Below are 26118 nucleotides of genomic sequence, written 5' to 3' on the forward strand. Positions count from 1 at the left end.
TATTTCCTTTCACTTTACATGTCCAACTGTCTGATCACTCAGTTGCTTATTTTTACCCTAACAGAGCATTGATCTGTCCAAGTAGGATCACTAATAATCATTACCCTATCTGCCTTAATGCAGCGGTCAAGACAGACAAGATAAATAAAATGTTTAAAAATCCTATGAACACACATGCACTAAGGAACTCTTTTTGGGAGGTGACAGTGGGAGATCAGACTTTGAAGACAGCATCTTCCATTGTAAAAATCTCTTTGTGAGAGAATAACGAAGTATCCAGAGAAAAATAAAATCTGGCCTGCCTTAAAATATACTTTGAAGTCTAAAACAACTATTATTGTTGAGTCTTAGGGATGCACTAAGTAAGAGTGAATAAAGTCCTGAAGATTGTCTAAAATCTTTCATTGATCAATAAAGTCAATGAATCAAAAACAAACTGAAAGATCAAATAAGACCAGACAGCATCCGCTCATTTGCTGCCTTACAGATGTTCTGTCTGTTAGGATGTTGTGTGAAATCATTGTCTCGATAAACTGGGTGGATGCTTGGATGCTTGGTATGGAAACTGTGCCGCATTACCATATTCATCTTAAACCCTTTCTTCCAGACTTTGGAACTACAAAGTGATATTAGGCTGAGATTCCCTAAAAGCATGTCTTCCAGGAGATCTATGGAATGGTAACAAATTTAGAAGTCAGAATAAAAAGAGATCTTATAGGAATGGATGCAAAGAGATTGGATTTTAAATTGTCCCTATTTTTGAAAGCCACCCAATTTGCAATCTGTAATTATTGTTTTATTTAAAGCTCATCCGACCCGCCCACCCTTTAAGCCCATTCGTGGTTTGACATGCTGCAAGCACCACAGTGCCCCCACAGGAGGGCTCGCACTGATTGGAGGAGCAGTCTGTCACTCACACATGTCACTACAAACCTGCGGGTTCACAGGAAGCCACAGGTGCAATTTCACCCAGAGCCAGCAGAATCCAGGCTCACTAATCCATGCCCCTCCTCTGGCAGAGCTCTGCCACTTACGTTTTACCACATGGGGTCTCCACGCGACAATCGGTGACATGACTCCGGCTTGAACTTACAACAGGCTATAGAGCGCAACCTGTTCTTGAAGCAAAGCCCCTTTATTGGTCAGGCCAGTCAGGAACTCCAAGTTGAAAATAAATGCAGTACAACAACTTCCCAGCGCATGGGAATGTGTAGGAAAAGGTTTGATTCCTCTGAATACTGGAGTACCAAAATGATACAAAGTCAAAAAAAGGTAAAAGAGCAGTGTTTTCACTTAACGAATTAATCTTGATGGCTGGAAAAACTGACAGACCAGACCAGTTAAGAAATGTACCCGGGAAAGAAAATCTGGATTAGACAGACAACAGGTGGAAAGAAACTGAAGATAAAGAACAAGGGACAGAAGAGGACTGGAGAAATTCTCATGGGGTAAATGTTTTATTCCTCTGTCACTTGCAGTGAGACCCAGGTACAGTAGGTAGAGCATCACCGGACTTCAAAAGATCCTCTGATCCTCTGATGCAAAACACGTCTAAGTTTTGGTTTCCAACTGCCCATTCAGCAAGCGTAGATTTTTTCCATCGTTAAAATGCAAATGCATTCTCATTTGCATCTTTTCATTATCTGTATAATCAGATGCAACTGTAGTTAACTTTATTTTGTTGGTTTTGGAAGTGTTTTCGGGAAGTTTGTTTGCATATGTAAGCCATTTAGGTAGATTTCATGTTGGTTTAGCCTACACAAAGGAGTGGTAGGGAGAAATTCCATCATCACCCCAACAATTTGCAAAACCTTTTACGTCTTTGAAGTTTCACAGTACACATTTCAGATGTTTCTGCACCATTTAAAGTGACTGTATACTGTATATACTGTACACACAGTATTTTAATGCACACAGACATGGAGATTTAATAAAGTGGGTTTATTTTTGTTTAATCAGTTCTTAGCCAAAGAACACTACAAAATTGAACTCTTTGGCATTCGCAACTTTGTTGATAAAAAGGTCTCCATTCTCACTTAAAAGCTACTACTGGAGGTAGTGAAATACTGTTCAATGTATTGTTTACTACCATTTTTGTGGTACCTATATATTATAGCTTTAAGATATTCACTGGTGATGCCCAAATACCAGAGAAATTGTTTTGGAGGTGACACTTTGGTAAAAACACTTTTTGGAGCTTTCACCATCATCATTGTGGTTTACCTCTAAATTATACATAACGTCTACTTCTAACATTATCTGTATAAGCAGAATTCAGATGTTAAATGAGTAATAAACTTGTCTGTATGTCATAGCCTAAGGCAAAGCCAGAAGTAGGTTATCTTTTTCACTTAATACCAAAAAGGATGCCTTATATTGTGCAAAATTGTACTAAGGAATGTTTTGTTTCAGTCAGCATACAAAACTATGGAGTACTGGGATTCCTTTATTGAACTTACCTGGAAAAGATTTCAAGAGTAGACATTTTGCCTAATTAAATTAGCATAATTGCCTGATTAAGAGCATTTTGTTCAGGGGTATTTTGATACACCAGTGAGAAAATGTAAAGCATAGACTCAACCCTATTTTTATTAGGAAATTTTGTTAATGTACGTCTTTACACAAAGACTTGTGTGGGATCTAGAACAAGCTACAGAGGCAAATTTACACCACAGGAAATCGCCACAAGATTACCTACTTGCAGCTAATTAAGCGAGATGTGTCAAACAATCTCCTCTCATGTGTAACTGTTCTTTTATTTTCATGTATTTCTAGCATTCTCTACTGCAAGACAGCATCCATAAAAGAATCTGAAGTCAATTTTCCATTCCTACACACATTTAATATTACCTGTACGTTTATCAAAACACTCAGGACTGAGGTAAGACAAAGCACGTATGTCTTGTCTGTATCAAGGGTGGTTTTGGTTTATGCCCAGCTGTTTCACTCTTCATTCTGACATGAACGCACTCTTTCCAGGCTGGAACATCAAGCTATATCTTGGTGCTGGAGGCATGAGGCAAGCAGACATGCCTGCTGCCTTGGTTTTGACAAGAAATTCAATTATGTGCCAAGTGCCGGGGGAGGAATGGAGATGCACACCGCTGAAAGCACTCGTAGCTCAGAGACTCGGGTGAAGGCAGGTCTCGCCCACATGAAAGCAGGCAGTTCTCAGTTTGGAATGGGCTTTCACAAGGTCAATCAGCAGCTTCTCGTGCTACACTTATTTTTTTTTAGATTATATATATATTTTTTAAAAAGTGCCGATAATAAATAATGTTGATATGAGCTCGAATCGTTTTTTTTCACTAATGACTAATGATGAAACCCCCAAAATGTCAGCTTTCAAGAGAAATCTTTCCACCAACACAATGCTCTTATTCTGTTGCAACTCACCATTACGAGTTACTAGTGGCTTTAGCTACAGTACCACCACAGGAAGGAAACTGAAGTTTAAGACAAAACTGCTCGAACTTGTAGCCACCTTGTTAAAGAACACTAAAGATCTGCCCTACCTGGGTCAAGCGAACAGACAAATCTATAGCTTTATTTTAACCCTTGTCAGTTTTAACCAAAACTGGCTGCTAACTACCTTCTTAATCCCTATGGAAGCAGTAAGGGTGTACGTTTCCCACATGGTTTCTGCATTTTGGCTTACTTTTTGTTGAATAAATGATGACATGTTGAAATCTGTGATGTGTCGTCTGTTATCTGAGGATAGATTTGTCTAATTATAGAAGTTGTCGAGGACCAGACGATTGTTATTTATGCCCTGATATGTAAAAGCATTGAACTGAAAGAGGGTGTACTGTCTTTTTCATCCGACTGTATATTAAAACGATACGATTATGAAATATACTTATGGAATTGAACATTTTGAAATCAATTTGAGAAAAAATAAAATCAAAGCTAAATCACTTTTTTTTCTCCTTGCACATTAGGCCTTTATTTAAAAAAAAAAGATTAAAATTAAACTTCTCTGCAAGCTGCTTTAAGTTAATGGCAAGAAAGCATATACTGTACACAGTGGTATTTGCTACCGGTAATAGCAAACAGCTGCATCTTTTTCTGTTTTGTTCAGAACCATCCGGCAGAAGTGGAAGGGCTACCTATCAGCAAAAGGGCTTTATTTCTTAGTATACTAACTGAAAAGGGAATTATTCCATAGTTATTCTTCTTTCGTCCTCTTATATTCAAAATCTCTTCCCATCTCCAACAGCTGCAATTGTCTAAAAATATGCAAGATCGTGATCATCTGTGCCATGAAGGCCCTTCACAGACTGCACTTGTACAGAATGGCTCCTCCAGCACTTTGTGTACAGCAGTGCCCCCAGATTTATATCAAGTGGGGGAATTAAAACACAAAGCCCCAAGACTGTTCTGTTTTTATCTGTTCCATTGAGGCAATGCTGGCCCACTCAAACTTAACATGTCATTGGATAGGAGTCACTGGTTATTTATCTCCCCAGAGCGTGACAGGAAATAAGACTAGTCATCACCTGTAACACAAGAAAGGAGCTGTCAGGAATATCAAACGTCCAGGGTACTGAATCAGAAAGGACTTTTGTGCAGCAGAATTTTCTGAGGAAAATGCGTTTTTAATTTGTTATTGCCACGCTGTTTGTCCAGGATGACTGGCCCGCTGCAGCCCGCAGTTACCGTAGTTTGCATCTTAGGTCGGCTTTTACAATTGAAAGCAGACAACGTTAATATGCAAATAAGCACAATAGTTCTGGAAAATCTGAAATAATGCAGCTTTTGTCATTGTACGCCTTTAGCTTTCACAAGATTATTATATAGGATATATTTTAAATATTCATATCAAACCAAGCTGTTACAAAGAAGATACTAATGGAGGTCAAGGGAAAGAAGGCGTCACACGGGCCAATGCAAATTAACTCTTATCTTGGCTGAAGGGGAAAGGTGCATATAATGGATTATAAAAGCAGTAATCTATTGTATTAGAGAATGATACAACACTTGTAATGTACTGTACAGTACAAAACGTTAAATTTAAGTTGCGAGAAATTATTAGATGTTAAAGTACAGTATAGCATGGCCTAGATCATCAGCCTGTACAAGTTATTTGGCGTCCTGGCCAAATTTCCCATTGGCCCTTACCAATCATGGCCTCCTAATAATCCCCATCTATGAATTGGTTTCCTTACTCTGCTTTCCTCCCCACTGAGAGCTGATGTGTGATGAGAGTTCTGTCGCACTATGGCTGCCGTCGCATCATCAAGGTGGATGCTGCACATTGGTGGTGGTGGGGGGAAGTCCCCATTACCTGTAAAGTGCTTTGAGTGGAGTGTCCAGAAAAGCACTATATAAATGTAAGCAATTATTATTATTATTATGCCAGTCCTTTCTACCTATGCTGGATGTTAGACTTAAATATTAACTAGATTCTTAAAGGAGCGGGCACTGATGAAAGCAAGTGCAGAGCACTCACACATCACTACAAACCAGCTTGGAGTACTACTGGGAAGTCATTACTCTCACTGCCTTCTGGAAGCAGGTCCATGCTGTCACGCTGATAGCTCTTTTTAGCTCTGTTGCGCTTGCAAAGGGAAAGGCAACAGCATGAGGTCTGTGTATTTCTGATGATAATCGGTTTTGAAACATATAATATAATAACATATAATATCTGTTTTGAGACATAACAGAAACAAAATAACATATTCATTCCACTTGATCAGGCAAAACCTTGTTTTCCAAAACCCATTCACAAAATTCCAGTTAAAGATGACACAGTCAAGAACCTTTTAATGGGAACTACTTTCACAAACAGATCTGGCTTGACAGCGGTTTATAGTTTGAGGTGCAAGAGTACAAAATGGTTTAATTTACGATGCTCTGTATTTTCACCTCTGAAAGTAAAAAGAGAGAGACACCCTCTTAAATACCATACACAAGACTCCTTTTCCAAAGACAGGATACACCTAGTTATCATTGGGGGTAGGAGATGATTATTTTTATTTTATTAGAGGAGTGGAATGTAAGTTTCTACAGATTCAGTACAGGATGGTACTTGTAGATCTGGAACAATGACATATACATACCCTTTTAAAAGGCCCGAGTAATATACAGAGTGGTAGAACATAATATAAGCATGCAGGCAGTTTAATGAATCCTGTAAAACAGGTAACGGCTCACACGAAACAGAGTGTATATTTTCTTTTATTGTATGTATTCTGAAACTCACCATCTCTTCTCTGGGTAGCAGCCTGATATCCTAATCTGCTGTTCACCTTCCATAACTCTACATCCTGAATTAGCCTCTAACTTTTTAGTTACTTCACAACAAATTCATTTCTCCACTTACTGAAAGTAAAGAAACCGTCAACCTTCTTGTGGACTAAATAAACACTCTTAGTCCCTGTCTCACCTTTACCACAGCTGTGCTTACCAAGTGCTGGCTGTGCCCTCAACCCTCGTTCTTTTTCCCACTCTTTGAATCAACGGGCTGACAATCTTCGCAGCTCTCTTTGGCCTTTTCTTTTCTCTCACTCTTAATCCTGGGCACCTGTACTCAACACCACCTGTAGCAGGTGGTTTTCCAGACAGCCTCATGATATTTTTGGTTCAATGGATCACCTCGCCTCTCAGTTGCCTTCTGCAATTACTATGCGGTCCTGTTCCACGTGTTTTTGGTTCGGCACCACTTTTTCACATGCGCCATTCAGATCCGATCGCTTTCTGACCCCCATCCCTCCCTCACTCCTTCTTACAAACAACTCCCACACTCAGAGTGTCCTTAAACCTGCACAGAACATTTTACTACAACAGCAATGTTTTGCAAGATTTTACACAAATTTTACATTCAGTGGTAGGAAACAAAAGAAACCAGTACTTTTTACCTTAGATACTGTGCTAAACTGGCTTGCTTTTAAAGACTGATTCCAATGTAAAGGCAATGTTTGCTAAATAAAATCTCATTTGAAAACATGTTCATTTTGAATTGTGTTCCTCTACACGTGGGTATGCCCTGACAGCCATTTGACATTGTTCAATTTCTTTAGTGCGCTTGTTGTGTTTTCTCCTAGGCTAAAAACCCTGCAAGAACTGGCCTTTGCCCTGTTTTGAACCAGTCCTAGCACCCTCAAAACAGGAGGTGTCACCTCACTGCCCCCTTAATAGCAAACTCTGTCAGATGCAGGAACTTTGAGAAGCAAAAGGCAGACTTTCAGGATCCACAGCCAGGAGCTGCATTGATTGCTACTACAGCTGCCAGCCCATTGGTCAGCAATGACATCATTTTATTGCATTTTTCTTCCCTGTGAGGGTTAGAGACCTTGAAAGTAGCTGATAAGCAAACACAATAAGAGGAGCAGAGCTTTGTGCCTAACCTCCCCAACACACAAAAAACAGCTCAAAAGAACAGCATGGAACAAAGGAGTAGCTTCTCTATGAAATCTTATATAATTGCACCACATTAATGAAGAGCAGGCTTCATATCCGCGTTACATCCAGTCCAGTAAAATGTAAACCATTCCTATACGGAATGTAGGGTTTGTTTTCAAATTCAGCCATTTACCTTTTACTACAATTCATTTGAAAAAGATCAAATATATAGCACAAGAGAGAACAAAATCTAAGAATTCATACAGCCAGCAAAACTTTGGATAAGAAGGATGAATTTGTTCATTCATCCCCTGACTTTTACTAAGACTATTCATTTCACCAAAACAAAAACGCTGCCTTTCAACCCCATGTTCATCAGTTCGAAGCGCCACTCTGCCTCAGTCTTTTATACCTACAGATTGAGTGGCTTTGTAATGAACTGATAAAATTTGCTTGGCAAATTGCTTTCAAGGCAGCCATTTGCATATGAAAAGCATGTGACATCTGGAGCAACCACTCTGTGTAACAGCCGAATGCTTTATTCCCAGGAAGAAGCAGAGTTTAGAAGAACTCTATTCAGTGCAAGGTGCAGGTGTGAAATATTTACTTGCTGGTCTACAGCCTTTTTCAAACGTGCCCATCCAAAACGATAGGCCGCTGTGGCGTAACCAGTCAAAGTTTCAGATGTTTGGAGAAAGAAACACGTGGAGGCTTCTGGTCAACTGCGACACAGCGCAAAACCTAAAAAATAAGAACATGCTCGCCAAGAAGGACAGCAGCACACATTGTGCAAACACTTTAGACACCAACACCACTCTGCCCATTAACCACAACTGGCCACAGGTTGTATAGACAAAAGCATTGCAGTGGAAGGGAACGTGTGTGTTTGGTACTGTACTGAATAAATGCCACGGGGGGGGGAATCTTTCACAGGAAAATCATTGAGCAGTAAAGGTCAGCATCCAGCTCTGTTCTGTGTGTTGAAATTACAAAACCAGTGGCAAAGCCAAAGCAAACAGACTTTTCCAATGAGCAAGTTTCAGAAATGAAAAACCTCTTGCTAGGATAGAGCTCTAATGCATTCCTTATTATAGAAAGCATTGTATATATTTCTCTTTCTTAAACTGGCTGCATACAGTAGGTTGTTTCAGCAAAGAAAGGCCTTATTTTGAATAGATATTTCTATATTTCTATATTTACTCTTCACAGTATAGGGGTATGCATTCCAAAGGTTTGTCATCAATAGAAACAGAACAGCAGTGCTTCTGGGTTAGCAGTGCTAATTTACTATTATGGACACAGATCTGTTGTACACTGCTTGTGCATAATGCTTTGTAAAAATACAACACCATGACATCTGTTCTATTCATAATGAAATAGAGGATGGGGGAAAAACAAGGGGTTTTGAAAAAACTAGTTCACACAGTATACATTAAAATTCCACGCTATTTTATTTCTTCTTTTAAATGGAGGGAATGATTTAAAATATCTCAGTCTAGGATCTAGTTATTTTTACAAAGGAGGTTTAAAAATCATATTTACCTATTATTTTGCTTGGAGCATTTTGCAAGAAGTCCTTAGAGTTACATAACTTGTTGAATCATAGTATAATACTTCATATGGTAGCTATCATGTCCTGACCGGTTTCTTCATTTCAAGTCAATTATAAAGGACATTCAGAGTTGCTTTACACTCAGCTCCATAAGAGTAATCCAAATAATCTGATTAAAAAGCACACATAAGTACTTCTACTAAATCAGCAGTGAAAATCTGTAATTCAGTTATTTTTATAAAGAAATCATAAACAACTTCACGTCAAACTGGCCAAGTAAGAAAACTGCCTGCTGAGCAAGTTTGTTTGTCCTAATCCAAGCAAGAATTTGCCATGTTTGAACAATAGACAGAATAGAAAGCCTACACCTTTACAAGCACTTGCGGAAAATGTCTACAGCAGCAATCTGTTGTAGTGTCTCTTTGGATTGCACAAAACAGAGATACAGTAAGTAACACGGATAAAAAAAACCACTATGCAGACAAAATATGTCCATCATAGTTCCATTTGACAACTGTCAAAATGATAGCAACAAATATTGAAATTGCAAATATCCTCCTTACCTTAGCAGGAATAATCCCTCTAGAGTAATCAGCCTGAATATTGTTAAGCTCATGCTAAGATATGTGTGTGGATGACTATATCAGCTCCTCCAGCTGGAAATCCTAAATCCTAAAAATCCTAAAAACTCAAGATTTTTTTCTCCAACTTTTCAGATGTAGCAATTTTATTTTAAATGTTCTCCCCAGGAATTTTCGTCATGCATTACCTGTAATAACGTTTTTTTTTAATTTTCTAAATGAAGGAGTATCTACCAAAATACCAGCTTGAAGGAAATCAAGGCATTAATCAAAGTCTTGCCCTTTTAAAGGCAGCCAGCAGAGCTAAGCTAATTATAGGATGTTTCCTGCCACATTTCCCTGTGGATTAAAACAAGCACACAGCGACTACCACCTGAGCTGTCCTCTGAATGACAGAAATTCCCCCGAAGAGACAAGATAGCTAAAAACATCAAAACAGTCACAAACGACAGAAGGCCACTCAGCCATCAAGCTCCTTTCCTTCTATTTTTCCATGAATTCCCCTTCGAAAACACCCACTCCAAACTGGGCATTTTAGAGTACCCAAACAAACTTAACTTGCATGTCTTTGCGGGTGAAAGGAAACTACAGTCCCTGGACTAATCCCACACACCCAAGGTAAAAACATGAAAGCACCACAAAGACTGGAAATGAACCCTTAACCTGGACCGTGGAGCTGTAAGGCAGCTGTGCCAACCAGCATGCAACTGTGCCAGTGAAATATACTTGGCTGCTGTTTTTATCCAAAGCCACTAACATTTGATCATTATATAAAGCACAGTTTTCCAGTTACTAGTCCTCAGCTCCACTCTGCTGCCATCAGATGATTAACAATGTCCAAACTGTGGACTTACCATGTAATCCGGAAACAGTACTCACGACGGGTAATGAGCTCTCAAATTCAGAACAAAACAATGCAATTTTCTCGCCATACTGGATGAAATCTCAGGTTAACAAAATGTTTTGCTATCATTATGTCGAGTGACATCTTAACAAAACACTCAAGTGATTGTTCAGTTGCCAGAAGGTTATTTGCTGCTTTTGCAGGTGTCCCACAAGATCATCATTATTTTCTACCTGCAATAATTTGAGTAGGGATTTAGCTATTTCACACTGACAATCCCCATGTTGTTGTAAAAGAATACTGCTCTATAATCAAACTCACATTAGTGAAAGTAAGCCCTCACACTGACTAAATAGGTGCCCTTATTAAGCAATATAATAAGTAATATAAATATAAATATAATATAAATAAATGTAAATATAAATAAATTGACTCAGTGTGCAAATGGAAGAAACACTGTACACTTTACAGTTTTTGACTATGCATGTTTCTTCATATATTCCACCTTTCCAAACAGAAAATAAAAATGTATCATTTGCACGTAATATCATATTACACCCTATTTCATTAATTAATTGGATAAGTCTCAATTAAGCCACCAAGCCACCTACATTTTCCTGTTTCTCTTAGGGTATCTTATTCCCCTAATTCCCTCAATATTGTTGGCACAGCATCCTTGATCACATTTTGAAACTTGCATTTACAAATGACAGGTAACCAGAGGCACATGTCTTTAACATTTATGGAAGAAAAACTAAATGACTTAAATACAATCAATTTTAATTTGAGCATTAACATGTTTCATTTCCAAATACACCAATTACAACACTTTAGGTTCAGCTTTCAAGCGTATTTAATTTGAATTGTGACTGCAGTAATACAGCCAGCACCACAAGTTATCTTAAAATGCTTTTTGACTCAAGTTTTCCTTAAACAACAGGATGTGAAGAAACATGAAATGATTAAGCCTAAGCCTATTTTAGTCAGTTCCAGTAGTTTGAAAAGTGCTCATAAATAAATCTAGTATTAATTTATCATTTGCTTGTAGATGCACATTCAAATAACTATATTAAGTATACATCCCCAAGAGACCATTTCGACGTCTTAAATAGATTCTCAACTTACGTTTCTCATCATCTGCGTGTACTAAAGACGCTGCTCTTGACAAAACATCCAAAGGAGTTTCCATTCTTGGCAAGATCCTACAAGTAAAATAAAATATTACAAAGTGTTGCCAACTGTGTTGTTGAGGGATTATGAAAGGAAGAGACTTTGGCTTCATTTTATCAAGAAATGTCAAGTATCCAAAACAAGGCAGAAACATAGTAACAGAACAACGATTCACGGTGACGCATCGTGCTGCCTTTCAAAGTCAAAATCTTTTGTATAATGCATCTTTATAACTGCACTGTGCAAAAAAGAAATTTAACTGGAAAAAAACGTACTCGTAGTTTCAGTTACAGTTCATTGGCCCCAAGCTCCTTGTTTACGTCTACAATAACACATAATAAATGATGAATGAAAGTGAAGCACCGTAGTTTAAATCTTAGGATAGAGAGCATTGCTACAGCGAAGTCTCATGTGTGCGTCCTACACTTCTACATTCCAAGGATACCACTTATCCTATACTTATTGAAAGAAAAACGACCATTAAAACAGTGGCAGTTAACCCAGCCCTTTTTTAAAATAAGCAACTATAAAATACAGACAATTCAGAGTATAAGGCATCTTTTAAATGATTCTTGAGAGGAAAGTGTATTCAATTAGCATTCCCAAGACGTTTTGTATACATCTCAAGAAATGATCGTCATTAGACAAATGTTAGCATATCTTCAGACGTAGTTCTATACGGCATTCAAGCATTTATTTTTAAAGGGACTTGAAATGATTCAGCCTTTTGTTATTTTCTCAAACATTTCTCCATAGAGGGAGTCAGAACTTTAAATCCATGAGCCGTATCAGCACGTCAAATTTTCTAAGAAAATGACACAGGATTGCAAAATTGTCGAATGGTTACAAAGAACGCATCTGCCGACTTGCACGCTGCGTTTCCCTCAACACTTCATGCTCTCGTTTTGTGAAACGTAAGAAATGCACCGCGCTCATAATGACGTTCGCATACCAAGAAACACGCTACGTTTTGAAGTTAATCGCATGTTTTATGCGTGCAGCGCTTTGACAAATACTGCACATACTGTAGCGTTCAGAGCTTTACGTAAGTTTTCTGTGCATCCTCAACGGCTTCTTGAACGTAGCGCAAACACGTTACACGTTACACGCTACACTTCACAATACAACTTGGACACACATTCATCAACCACTTTTTAAGACCACTTCAGCGTGCGCGAAGCTTGCTCCGATCACTGAAGTAGTCTTCAATGTTTCCTCATCCCCTGTTGGCGATCAGCATTCCTACCACTGTTCTCCTCCATGTACATGCCTGTTGCCATCGTAATACATAGGTACATACCACCTTGTAGTGCCACTTTTGGAGTCCTGAGGGTTGAAATGCAGAGGGTTTTGCTGTTACTGGAACTCAACTCCAGATCCAGTCTCGGGTCACGGAGAATGCCTATGAAGATGAAGTATCCGAGAGCTGAAACAAAGGCAAAAGAGCTTGTTCTGATTTAGGACCTCGCAGGGAACTACACAAGAGGAAGAATGTGAGGAATGATGGAATTCTCTTCCTAGCAGGTGGTGAAAGTGAAGAATTCTTATTGGCTAAACTCTCCGAAGTGAGATCAGCATAAATTATGATAATCGCACGCGTTACATCACATCCTCGCCAGCAGCAGGTACAGGACAATAAGGAAGTTGCAGTCTCATATTCCAACAACAACAAGCGTGCTTCGGTGTTTGATGGGGTGCAGGATTCCTCTTGGTCCTAAACGCAACTGCTGTGTATCACTATGTGTGGACGAAAGCAACTCATTGAAATTAAAACGCTTAGCTCTACGGCACCCTCTTTCACTCCGTTCTGCAGGATTGAATCTTTTTTTTTAATAATTGCATCCAGTTTTACTCCTGTAACCTGTTATGTGGGATGATACAAAGCAGAGAAAGTAAATCAATACGGAACAGAGCCAGAAAGCAACGCTTTGATGTCATCTACATCGAGTAATCTACAAAAGTAGTATTTATGCAAGTAAACGATAGCTTCACAGTTCCGATCTGTAAAAAAAAAACACTTTGTGTGCGTAATGCTATCAGAAATATTGGAACATTCATTAATTTCACTAAAACACGTAATGTGGTGTTGTGTATCAAAGTAATGAAATAACAACTGATAAACCCATTTATTCATTTATAGCCAAAGCAGTAGCACATACCATACTTGAAGCCATAAAACAACAGAAGCTAAGCAAATATACAGAATAAACAGTAGTTACTATACATTACTTTTAGCAAATGTCTTAAGATGTTTTCCGATGTTCTACTATTCACTCAGTGCTTTTCCTTCTTTATGTATGTACATGTACTGTACTGTATGTTGTTGTTGTTTAAAGATCATAGTTAATCGTGGCAATTCTGTATTTTAAAGTAGAAAGAGCAGCCTTTTCTATCCCTGGTGTCCTGGCCATAGTCCACTCAGGTCTTTTGCAATTTGGCCATCCTCAGATATTTCTAATTAGTTAACAATCAGTATAAACTAATGTAATTAAAAGGTTAGTTACTTGAAACACTAAGATTTAGCTCTTTGAATATTGGCAAAAAAAATCAATAGAGTGATATGTTATAACCTAAACTTTTAATATTGTTGAACCATCACAAATTAAGAGATTTTAAGATTGTAAAACACCTACCCAGTTTATACTGTTTTCAAAAATGTAATTCATACCAGCAAGGTAGGATTTTAATTTGAGCTCATTCCAACTGCTCCTTAAACCTTCAGTTTGAGGCAACAGAGCTGTCTTAAATTCTCCAATCCAAATCTACATAATTTACTGCGCAGATTTAGGGAAACAATTGCCTTTGTTAGGTATAAGCACCTAGAGTATTAAAGATTACATAAGACAAGGCACATGCTTGCCATATTTTTTCAACATGTAACTGATTCGTTACACTTAGAATACTGAATGGTAGGAACGGCTGTCAAATCAACATCATTGAAAGCTTAAATGCCAGATGCATTTTAAATAATCTTACAACAAGCAGAGCCTGTAAAACTTTATTTTCACTTTGGAAGGCCTGATTTCACAGGAAGCATGGGGAACATTCCAAGCTGCCTTTCCTTGACCTGAATTGGTGCTTGCCAGCTGCCTGCCTTTCCAATTCGTCCCCAAGTAGCTCCTTTCCCCGAACTTACCACCTGCTTTAACGATCTTGGCGTTTGCTTCTTTTCGGTGTTGAACAGCAATCCTAAACATCTTTTATTGAATTCATGTCGACTAATGTGACTTTGTAATATTGGACTTCTGAGCTATGGGAATAAAGTGAAATTATTTTAGAAACTTCTTAGCACATAAGGCTGCCCAAGAAAAGCCTATTCCTCTTGAAATATCAGGAGGAATGCCAAATAGTTTCACTTGCACATTTATTCGAAAACCAGCATAATGCAGTAGGTCATTGGGTGAACATATTCTGAAACACAATGGAAGCAAATATTGCCATGGCTGGTGAAGCCACAATGATGCTATGTTGTCAGGAAAAAGGCAGTAATGTTAAAACTGTAAGCTCCTCCATGGTTTGGCACAATCTGCATATAATCATACTGGATAATGTTATGTGTTTGTCCTTTTTTGTAGTTTTAGCATGTTTTAGACATCCAGGTACTTTAGTATTGCTCTTGCCTATCTCATAAACAGACAAATTCCACATATGGTTAATTGTCCTAGCATACACAGATAGGTGATAAATGGTTTTAAATTGTTTTATTTATCATTAACAAGATAAGGAGACATTTTTCAGTGGAATTGATCATCACTAATTACGGGATTTCTAAACCACTTTAAGAATAGCAAATGAATGTGCTATGAATGACAGACAGATAGGTCTAAACAAAGCTATATTGCAGGACTCATTATATAAATGCTATAAAACTTAAGTAATAAGGCCAAATTAATCTTTGACAAATAATGGGATACATCAGCACATATCCTTTAGTATAAATGCAAAATGTCTAGGTTGGCATGATAAAACAATTATCCAACACAACATCAGGAAAAACACACCAAAACATTTAAAAATTGTTCTAATAAACAAGGAGTTAAGCTGCATCGTTATGGTAGTTAACGGTTGTAGATCATTTCTAAAAGTGAGACCTCAAGCCATGTGAATAACTACAGGATAGCAAAGTCCCAAGAGAATTGTGCAAAAATAACGTCTTTCTGCTGCAACTTCCCATGGAAGTGAAGCTTGTAAATTATTTGCCAGTTTGCTTTAGTGAAAAGGATAAAATTGACTCAGCATACAGAGCTCTGGCCCAGAAGTAAAGCAAAAGGACAAATTACCGTGGATGAAATGAGAAAACGCTGAATCTGTGTCTACAAGATCTGTTGTATGGTCACATCAGAAAACAGTTTCAAATTTGAATGTGGTGGAATTTTTGAAAAATTCAGTAAAATAGTTTTGCTATTTTACACTTTGCATAAAAATTTTATTTAATATATTTGAGGCAAAATTTTGGGAAGAGAATTGAATTGTATATGTATAGGTAAATGCTCTGGCTGAATTTACAAATGTGGAGAGGAACTCTTAATTTACACCTTCTGTTTCTAAGTAAATGACAAGGACATGCAAACACTAAGGCTGGAATATACGATGAGAGGCTGTTGTTACCGAAAATAACCCGATTGTGAAACAGCAAGATTGATTTATTTGCCTAAACTATAACCTAAAACATCATATCATGAACCATCCAGAAAGGGAATATTGTGAGAATCCTCCTGAGTAACTGTAGATCAGATTCACTTGTTAAAATAATTGCTGTACATAATTTACAACCAACCTGAAGTCAGACATTTTAATACAGAGATGTGTCTGTAATAGGGCAGCAAGATTGTACAGTGGTTAGCATTGCTGCCTAATAACGCTGAGGCCCTGGGTTTAATTCTCTGGACCTGGGGTGCCATCTGCCATCTGCATGGCGTTTTTATATTCTTCCCATGTTCGCACGATTTTTCCCCTAGTCCTCCAGTTTCCTCCCACAATCCAAACACATGCTGGTATGTTAAGTGGCTTCTGGGAAAATTGGCCCTGGTGTGAGAGTGCGCAGGTCCTGTATGTGTTTGTGGCAGCAGTTCAAGCAGGTAGCTGCATCAGCATGCATAGGCTGCAAAGGAACAAGTAAAGGTTTATTCCACACTGAAAAGAGAAGAAAAACACAACGTTTCAGCTGTGGAGCCTTCTTCGGGTGTTTGTTTGTGTCAGTCTGCCCTGCAACAAACCTTTGGCCCTCCAGGGGTATGACCCTGCTTTCTGCCCATTTCTTGCCAGGATAGGATCCAGCTCCCACACAAGTTTTGTGCTAACATACCTCATATTTCATGAAACTCATATCTAGCTTTTTGAGGAGCACATTTTCCAGAATGTTTTCCCCTCCAGAACAAAGAAAGCTCTTTAAAACCCAGCCGTAAAGGACCAAGAGGGAAATGCACTTCAAATTCAAGTGTTACCTTTGCGTTGATAAGTGAAGTTGTCAAATGAAAATAAACAAAGCAATGAAACTGGTGACTTTTATAGCAAATATATTCAACAGGTCCATAAAGTAGATGACTTCATTCAGGTGGACTTCCTTCTTGATCCCTTCCACATTTTCCGGAGCTTTTTCAGACTATATGATACAGTTTTTATCAAGCCTGAGGAAACAGAAGATGTTGAAGTAAAAAGCATCTTTCATCTTACACATTATGCACATTACTTACTTTTTAACCTACGGGGTTGACAGTCATTCATTAAAAAGAAAATTAAAATAGTCAAAATAAACCATTATAAGAGAGTATTTTTATTTCAAATTTAAATCTGCATCTATTTTTTAAATGTTACATTTTTACACAAAAGAGGTACCCAATATTTTTCCCTTATTGTCTCTTGCATTAATATAAAAAACAGTATTGTATTACTCTTATTTATATGTAAGATTTCCAATCCCATATTTAAAAGCTGTTTATCTTATAACTGAAGGCAACACACATCCATTCAGCAGCCCAGGCTGACTCTCTCTCTTACCAGCAGTTACAATGCCTTTGGCACTCTGTGTTAGGCTTGATGTCTTGACAATTGAAGATATTCCTGAAGGAGCAAAATTAAATAAAGTGAAGTGTCATTTTGTGACATGCTGAGAGAAAAAAGTACTGTGCGCATTTAAAGTTTAAAGAAAAGCCTAGAAAATGACTTATTTTAGTACTATGTAAGTAGAGGTCAGTGCACTAACTGGAAACTTGGATTTCATACGGAAAAACACTATTAAGTCTTGATGAGAGGCTTTGTTTAAAACTTTTGAGGTGAAATTGTTTCAATTACAGAACAATTACAGAGACAATATTTTGTGCCTTTTATAAAGACAGCATAGTAGTCAGCATTTCCTATGAATGTGCACCTAGCACTGAAAACTGTAAAAAAGCATAAACTCTTTTCAAGCGCAGATTTGAAAAAAACAACTATTTATTTTACTGGAATACAGGTTCTGGAATACACATTCTGAGACAGAGACCCATCCTGCAAGTACAAGTGTGTCAAAGACAGAAGATAATTTGAAACAACAGTTTGAAACAAGCATTTTATTAACTCCTGTCTCCTGTATCATTCATGCCAACTTTATATGATATATTTAAAGTAAGGAATCAGGTAATACAAGATTTTGATATTTTCAGGTTTGACAGGTTCTTCAAGTACAGGTTTTTAAATTGCTGTTGCTTAAACTACAGCAGCTAACTATTTTTATGGTTATAATGATCAAAACACTTTAAGAAAATATATTCTCATTTATTATTATGCTCCCAATAAGGTTAAGTGAAATTCTAAAGTTTGACACCATGCATATTGGCAGAAACCCTGCAGTTATGATGAATGGCGTGAGATAGTCTGATCACTGCAGGAAATGTAATATTTACTTTTCCACTCCATTCAAAGGTACAATTGTCCAGGTAAAAAGAGGAAGTGAAACAGAAGATTCATTGAGAAGCATGTCACTTTGTGGATAGGTGCAGACATCCAGCAAGACAAAATGAGCAATGCTGAATTCAGGGAGAAGTCAAGAGTGCACAGATGAAGCTTACCTTGCTGCACCACTAATCCACAGTCTGGATCCTGAGCCACCTGCAGTAAGATTTCTTCTACATCCCTGTTCTTTCCAGGTGGATCTACAAGACGTGTAATCTCTTGCTGAAGAGTCCTGGGTAGCCCCATCAGCTGTGTGAACTGACCCTCTGGACTTTTATCAATCTTGAAAAAAAAGTATTTGAAACAAAAGTAGTTTTTAAACACCCAATTACAGTCAGGAGAAATCCTGCACATTTGCTTTTATTCCAATACAGCACTCCCAGCATGAATGAATGAAAATATCAAGATAAATAATAAGCATTCTTATTAATTATTAAAAACACATTCTTTGTTCCATTTGCAGCATCGCGTGTTCATTATACATAAGCATAACAATTTATAGCTTTGGATCTACTGCATCCTTCCTTCATAAACCCGGACAGATTCTCACAGATTTTTTTAAATTTATTATTGTAGTTATAACCCATTTTCTACCACTTAATTCAGATTTAGTGCTAGCTTTTTCTAATTGGGTTAAAACCTGATTTTTTTAGAAATGTAATTATTATAACTGGATATCCGTAAAGGATGTCCAGTGTAGGTCGTTTTGTGCAGTGGACAGCAACATTTGAAGTACAATAAAGGTGTTCTGGCATCGCTCAGTAATTTTAATGAGATTTCCTCCTCACTTAAGAAGAACCGTAAGAGCCATCACTTATGATGAGTATAGGCATACACTGCCTGGTTACCAAAAATGATTGGTTACACCCATCTAGCAACAGGGGACAGCATAAGAGGGGTATGGATAGTAAAAATGATGGAAGAAAACAATGGCACAAAATCCTATTCTGCGTTGTGAAGGGAGTGTCTGTACTCCAGCCCTACCTGGCACTGTAAATGGACTTAGCAGGCTGATTATGCCTCTCAATCTAAATCATTAAAGTAAATCCAAACTGAGGTTCATGAGCCAGATGTATTAGTGGTTCCATCCTTGATACTCTCTGCTTCCCCCACTGGTAGTACAGTGGATTTGTACATACTGCTCAAGGCAAAGGCACATTCAAGTAAAAATCTTTTAAATCTGTGTTTGTGTGGTAGTCTCCAAAATCGTGTTTTCAAATTTCCTGCGAAAACAACAAATTAATGCAACAAAGGAGATGTCTCACCTCTAATTTCCCCTGCAGTGGCTTGTAAACCACCTGTGAGCATTCATGAAGAATGTTGCCGTAGAGGTTCTGAAAGTGTGGCAGATTACCCCTGACAATATTCAGAACCTTGGATCGGTCTTCTCCTATTACCATCCTAAAATCCCCTACGACAAAAACAAAGGGTATTGAACAGCCTGTACAGTAAACATACAGGACATATCTGTAAAACCAGGCAGTAATCCACAGCTATCGCCGATTAATGTTTAATATTAATTCATCTAAAACCTCATATGATGAAGCCCAGTTTTACTTATTGCTAAAAGCTTTAAATCACCTCAGTGTCACTTGCACAGGTGTTAAGTGTTTATTGTCTTTAGTGTAGATGATCCAGTAGGTGGCACTTTTTCCAATGCAGCAGAATTTCCAAATCAATGTAAATCACCTAATATGGTGACAGGGGACGTTGCATCTTTAGATGAGATGTTAAGCCAAGGCTCTGACTGCCTGGGCCATCAAAGACCCAGGAGCACTGCTTAACAGAGTAGGAGTGTTAACCCACAGAACTATACATACTAATGCTACTGCTGTACCTATATATTTCCTTTTATAGATTTAACGAGAATCTCCCCCTAAAATATTGATAAAGGCCTATGGCACAGAACACGTGGTTTTAAGATAATCACCGGCATAGGAGAGTCCAGCAATTTGGACAAAGAGATCCTCCACTGAGAAGCTCTCAGGCAGCATGAGAAAGGCGGCCGTGACTGCACTCTTCAGGTTACTGACCAGAGCCGCCCGCAGCTTGCTGCTGTCATTCTGAACCAGGATTTTAACCTAGAAAACACCAGCTGTCATCCATTTTTACAGCTTTGTGGGCACTCAAGATACCAAACCAATAACAATACATATCAAAGCAATGCTGTAAAAATCATGCAAGAATAAGAATTAAAGATAAGGATTACAAAAAAGGAAGATGTCAACTATCAAAATTTGTACCACTTTATTCACCCCCACAAGAGCGCTAATTACATGTCACTCCTTCATTGTTTTTTTTTCTATTTCTTCATCTTATAAAATAAAAATTCCCTAGTAATTACGAGAAGCAGGAAAAAAAGTACTGTTTGAAGTGCAAGGAATTAGAGATTTCTCATTCACTTAACCCTTGGGCCAACACTGATTTTTAATTCTAAATTATTTTTGGATGTGACATGAGGATTTGTTAGTGAATGAGATAAATAAAAAAAATCTTCTTCAAAGACTCTATTAAAGATCACAACTTCAAACTGAAATTAAATTTCCCTTTGAACCGATGCAAAAGTCAAATGTATTCTGAATCAAGCCCTCACTCAGAAACATTTTTTAATAAATACTGCCACCACCTGGCCATTAAATATAATTGCACTCAGATTAAGTCATAAAACCTACATTTCCATTTATCCCCAAGGGCCCTTTCAACTAAAATGCTCTCATAAATACTGGAAATACACATCATTACAAATGGCAATTCACTGTATGCTTTTAAGTAACTATAGATAAAGTCAACCCATTTCATAGGTAGGTAAATGTCTGTTTTATGTCCTTACTGGTTTATGGAGCCTCCCAGCAATATATAAGGTCTTCCAGTGAAACAAGTCCTCAATCAAAGCATCTGTGCTAATGACCCCATACTTGATCATCTGTAATATAAAAAATGGCTTTATCATTTTGCTTGTAAGATAAGAATATTAATTTTCACTATTTACAATTTTATATCAAAGCCTTATATGGTATAAAGAACCTGTAGAGCAGTTTTATGCAGCTGTTAACAAGAAAAGACTCACCCTGCCATCACATTGTACTAATGTGTTATAATAGACTCGAGCTCCATGTTGGCTCTGAACGTTGCTGACATGTCTGGGACCCAGGTACCTCAGGAAGGAATAATGCTTGTGGTTTTTCTTCAGATTCATTGTGTGCCAAGAGACTGGATCATCCACAGCAAACACAAAATCAAGCATATTACTCTGGGGGAGATTTGATCAAATAAAAATAAAAAGGTTAGAATAGTACACAATAAAATCAAATACACATAGACAAATTGTATTTCCTAATTTATAGTATTGTAATTCTCAAAAGTAATTCTACATGTTTAACCGGGAATTTTCAATAAGCGATTGAATAAGAACTCAGAAAACAGGTAATTAGACGTTCTGTCTAAATTGTTCAAATTACCAAATTAAACTCAGGGGAGCTGCCTATCTCCTATTTAAATACTTCTATCCACTTTCTGTAAGCTGTCCTACCTGAAGTCAAGTAAGTTGTGAATTTTGCATTACTCCTTTTTCCATTTCTTAGCAAAGACAGCTGGTGCATGTAAATTATTGGGGGTGTCAAGCTCAGTTCCAGCAGAGCCTAGTGTGTCCTGGGTTTTGGTGCACCCTGAGCTCTCAGTGATATACTGTCACAGCCCAACTAGATTAGAGCATAATTGTAACCCTTCTAACCAAGGTGATTTACAGGTAACTGTACCTTTGAGGAATTGAATGTTTAGAGCAATCAATTACAACAGACTTTAAGCAAACCCTAGATAAGTCTAAGAAAATAACCAAAATATTTTCAAAGATTACTCAGTTGGGAACAAACCCCAGACAGAAGACACAGGTCACTCCCGGAATTGAGTCTAACACCTAAGACATGGTCGACGAGTCTATCTGCACACAGAATGAATATTCTGATGTAATTGGCTCTAATGGGTAGATGGTTTTTAAGTGTACTGAACATAAAAGTACAAAACAAAAGTGCGTTTGTATGTACTGTATATACTCTAACTGCAAATAAACCTTTTCTTAGCAACGTTCACGTTCGATTTAACAGATGACGGGAAAATAAGAAAATGTGACTTTGCTGAAAAATGCTTGATGCTATCCCGCCCATTTAAAGTACAAAACATCTAAACCTTTTAATTTTAGTCATTTCTCCTTAAGTTTCCTCTGTGCTTACCCCCATCTGCCCATGGGTTGTCCCAGATTGTCTAAACACGCCCGATCCGTAGGCAAAAGCCAAGCTCATGTCCTGGGGAAACCGAGACAAAATCTTGCGGTAGATGACACTTGTGGTCTGTACTGCTGGTAAAGACATGGTAGTAAGTTGTAAAAAAGAAAATGCATAAATAATACATTCAAATGAAGGCAATATTCTAAGAAAAATGAACGTTAAAACTAAATTCTACCGATACAACATAGTGCCCGGCTTTCTCATGAATACCTAGCAATCACTGCCCACATAAAACTTAATATCTACGGACATCAATAGTCCTACAATATAACCCTTCCACATGTTGTAACTGTAAAGGTTACTGCAAAATTCACATGATAAATGTTACAAAAACCATAGAACGGGAAACAAATCAGATTAAGAGAATTTAAACAACTCCCTCTAGTGGTGTGGAGGTTTTTACTGTCACTGTAGGGAATAATATTCCCAAAATTCATATTTGCAACTATTTGGTGTGTTTTATTAATGTAATATTTTATCAAATTGACGGTGTCAACTAATGTCAATATCCCGTAAATAGAGTATGGGTTCACAACAATTAATATTATAAAAATAGGTACGGGCAAGTATACATTCTATACATAACAGCACCATTATGTAATTCTTTTAGTAAAAATGGCCATTTTAATAAAATCTATAATTACTATTAACACTCTTACTGCTACAAAAAGATGATTTGATACTTTCGTGTAAAGAGATTAATCATATGCTATATGTCTGGAAGAATAAACCCGAGCTTGATACTGTATATGCCTTTTTACGTTTTTCACATGTGCCATAAAGAAAAGTATTTTTTCATGCTTAATGAAATAAAGTGAGGTGAATGCATTAGACGTGTAAGGAATAATTTTAAGGTTGAAAAACGACTAATTGCTGAGGAATGGATGTCAAAAAAAGGTTATTAAAAGGTTATTAACAGGTTATGGCTGGTGACATTTCGTTTAATAGGGAAATGGTCTTATATGTGAGGTTGTTTTTTCATTGCATGCTGATTCTGTTGCTGGATGTTTTCCAAATTTCTAGTACAAGGACATTAGAGCACCCTACAACAAAAGTAGTTTGGGTACAATACAAGTAATTTTAATACAGCATCGAATTTATTTTAATGTCATGCTGTGAAATCTGAAACAAGTATAACTGAATAGGCATTTGATTTGAAAACATTTAAGTCGAGATCGAAGATTTTTTCGCGCACATCAAGTTACATACAGCCTTCCTTTTCTGACCCACTTATTCTCAATAGGATTATGTGTCTTTCATCTTCTGTGGTGCCTTTCTTGCAGTTCTGATGATGCCTCCGGAGATTAATTTTACTGTCAGAACATCTAAATATAAACCTCTTTTCATGCTGCAGTTTTAATTGGCCCTTTCCAAACAAAAGTTTCTCTACTGTAACTCAAGCTGTCTGAAATTTACCGACATACTTGAAAAAGGGATAAAGGTCTCTCTTTGGCTCAGATTTGTGTAGTAGGGTACAAGACAGATTTACAGGGTTATCATTAAATTCAGATATTAAGCATTTGTATTTTATTTAGTTTCTAGAAAGAAAAATGTCGACATTCATATCTATCACAAAAGCTGTCATATCCATGATTTACACTTTGTTTACATTTGACTAAGCAAATCATTTCATTCAGTTCAGCTTAATACGGAGATAATCGAGAAACCAGATGCCTTCTGCATTAAGACATGCATCACTGTCAGGCAGAAATTTTGAACCTGAGACAATTTTCATTCTTTAAACTGATTTATTTTGGATTTATATTTTTTCAAAAAAATATTGCAGGCTTTATTATCCTTTTAATAAACCTAAATTATATTTTGTCTTCTTCCAGCATTATTACAACGTTTATTTCTCAGCTGCATGAAATCAACATTATACACAGGGTGTTTTTATTTGCTTTGGCAGTTACTGTTGGGCAATATACACTATTTTGGGTGCTTATTACTAGATAAGCTGGCCCTCGAGCATTTCCTTTAAAAACTTTACTCTTTTGTGCATCTGACATCTGTGCCCTTGCACTGTAGGTAATCCAGTTTGCAATCTCTTGAGCTATTTACGCATACAAGTCTCCCAGGAGCAGGAAACAGTTTTTTGAATCACACTGTTGTCTCCTACAAAATGTGAAAGACTCCAACAGCATCAGTTCCATATCTTGCTGCTCCCTCTTGGGAACATCAAATGAGTTGAAGTTATTCCTCTTGCAATATTAATGTCCCTTTAATCTAATTACGCAACACATAATTAAAGCACGACAGCTTGGTAGCTTATGCATCATAGTTGTTATATAATTACTTTCAGGTCTTTAATAAACTTGTTAAATTATATGTACAGTATTAGAGCACAAGATTTGTGTTTGCTTGTTTTACTGTCCCAATCCCACAATCTAACAAGACATGGCTGGACTGTGATACTCAAGCACAACTGGATCCACTCTGTGTTTGTACAGAGGCTGTAAGCTATCTCTATCAACACAAGGTGCTTCTAATTACTTGAAATGTTGGGAATGGCTGTTGAAATCATAATGGCAAATGGTGATAATCAGGAAAGTTACACAATGGCACATGTTAATGCTACTGTATGTGTCTGCTATATAAGATGCTTTAAAAATGTACATTATTCAGTACAAAACAATGGTAGCCAAAATAAAGACGTGCGTTTGGGTAAAAAGAATTACCTATTGTTTGCAGAAATAAATAGAACAATCTGGGTCAAAGGCCCACTCAGCAGACGAAATGATAATAGGCTGGAGATATTTCTTTCACTCAATATCACAGTGAACATGCTAGTGAAGAAAGCACATCTAAAGCAACGGGACTGCACAAACAAGGTTTGCACTGAGCTAGAATAGGTTCAGTGGGCTGCTGTTAATTGAGAAATGATCCAGCATCCAATGGTCACCCCAGGCTTATTGTAGATATCTGAAAATGAGGTCTTCTTTTGTGATAATCTATCTCATGAATAATAAAGTGTCTGTGCCACATGAGTGTAAAAATACACTGCAAATCGGAAAACAATGATGAGCACTTCAGCTTTCTATTAAGAGATTTTAATTATCCTGTCATCAACATAACAATATTTAGGACACACTCTTGTAGGTAAGTAGTTTCTATATCCAAGCCAGGCTCATTCTGGTTTCTGTGATGTTAAGTAGACAAGAGAGGATATGACTCCCACCTCACCCGATGTTGCATGAGGTTCTAGCTCTGAGATTACTCCCAAGAACGCTAATTTCATTCATACAGCTGGGTGGGCTGCAGAAAATCGAATAGAGTACCATGAACCAGGTATAACAGCAGGGGCTGCAGCTGGGGCTTGAAGCCACAGCCCACCAGTTATTAGACCACAGATTTAACCACTAAACTACCCCAAGAACTTTCTTGACGCACTTAAATTTCCTTTTTCCTATTGAATGC

At 37.5% G+C, this 26118-nt stretch overlaps 2 protein-coding genes across 4 annotated transcripts in view; both read right to left on the reverse strand.

Annotated features, from left to right (window-relative positions):
- The window catches only part of vgll4b (vestigial-like family member 4b), a 48759-nt gene extending 35755 nt beyond the window's left edge, over positions 1-13004 (reverse strand). Inside the window, exons 1-2 of one of the 2 annotated variants that reach the window (XM_088636837.1) lie at positions 12795-13004; positions 11447-11523 (exon numbers count right to left, since the gene is read on the reverse strand). In XM_088636837.1, coding sequence (XP_088492963.1) covers positions 11447-11510 — 64 coding nt within the window. In that variant the 5' untranslated portion in view covers positions 11511-11523; positions 12795-13004. Of the gene's footprint in view, positions 1-11446; positions 11524-12791 lie in introns of both variants that reach the window. The other variant, XM_088636836.1, reaches the window with a different exon arrangement.
- A 2173-nt stretch (positions 13005-15177) lies between these two features.
- Positions 15178-23047, reverse strand: tamm41 (TAM41 mitochondrial translocator assembly and maintenance homolog). 2 transcript variants are annotated; one of them, XR_015939665.1, is made up of 9 exons: positions 22648-23047; positions 21489-21671; positions 21252-21344; positions 20352-20502; positions 19687-19832; positions 18538-18703; positions 17489-17551; positions 16936-17118; positions 15178-16592 (listed from the first exon to the last, which is right to left on the reverse strand). XR_015939665.1 is itself a non-coding variant. In XM_088636838.1 (8 exons), exons 1-8 carry the CDS (start codon positions 22783-22785, stop codon positions 17042-17044), a joined length of 1017 nt encoding a protein of 338 aa, XP_088492964.1. In that variant the 5' UTR covers positions 22786-23047; the 3' UTR covers positions 15178-17041. The 2 variants fall into 2 exon arrangements, 1 of the variants encoding a protein (XP_088492964.1); XM_088636838.1 differs by having other exon boundaries at positions 15178-17118.
- Between the last annotated feature and the right edge of the window lie 3071 nt (positions 23048-26118).

The sequence above is a fragment of the Lepisosteus platostomus genome, chromosome 6, assembly GCF_059453375.1.
Source record: "Lepisosteus platostomus isolate fLepPlt1 chromosome 6, fLepPlt1.hap1, whole genome shotgun sequence".
Taxonomy (NCBI): domain Eukaryota; kingdom Metazoa; phylum Chordata; class Actinopteri; order Semionotiformes; family Lepisosteidae; genus Lepisosteus; species Lepisosteus platostomus.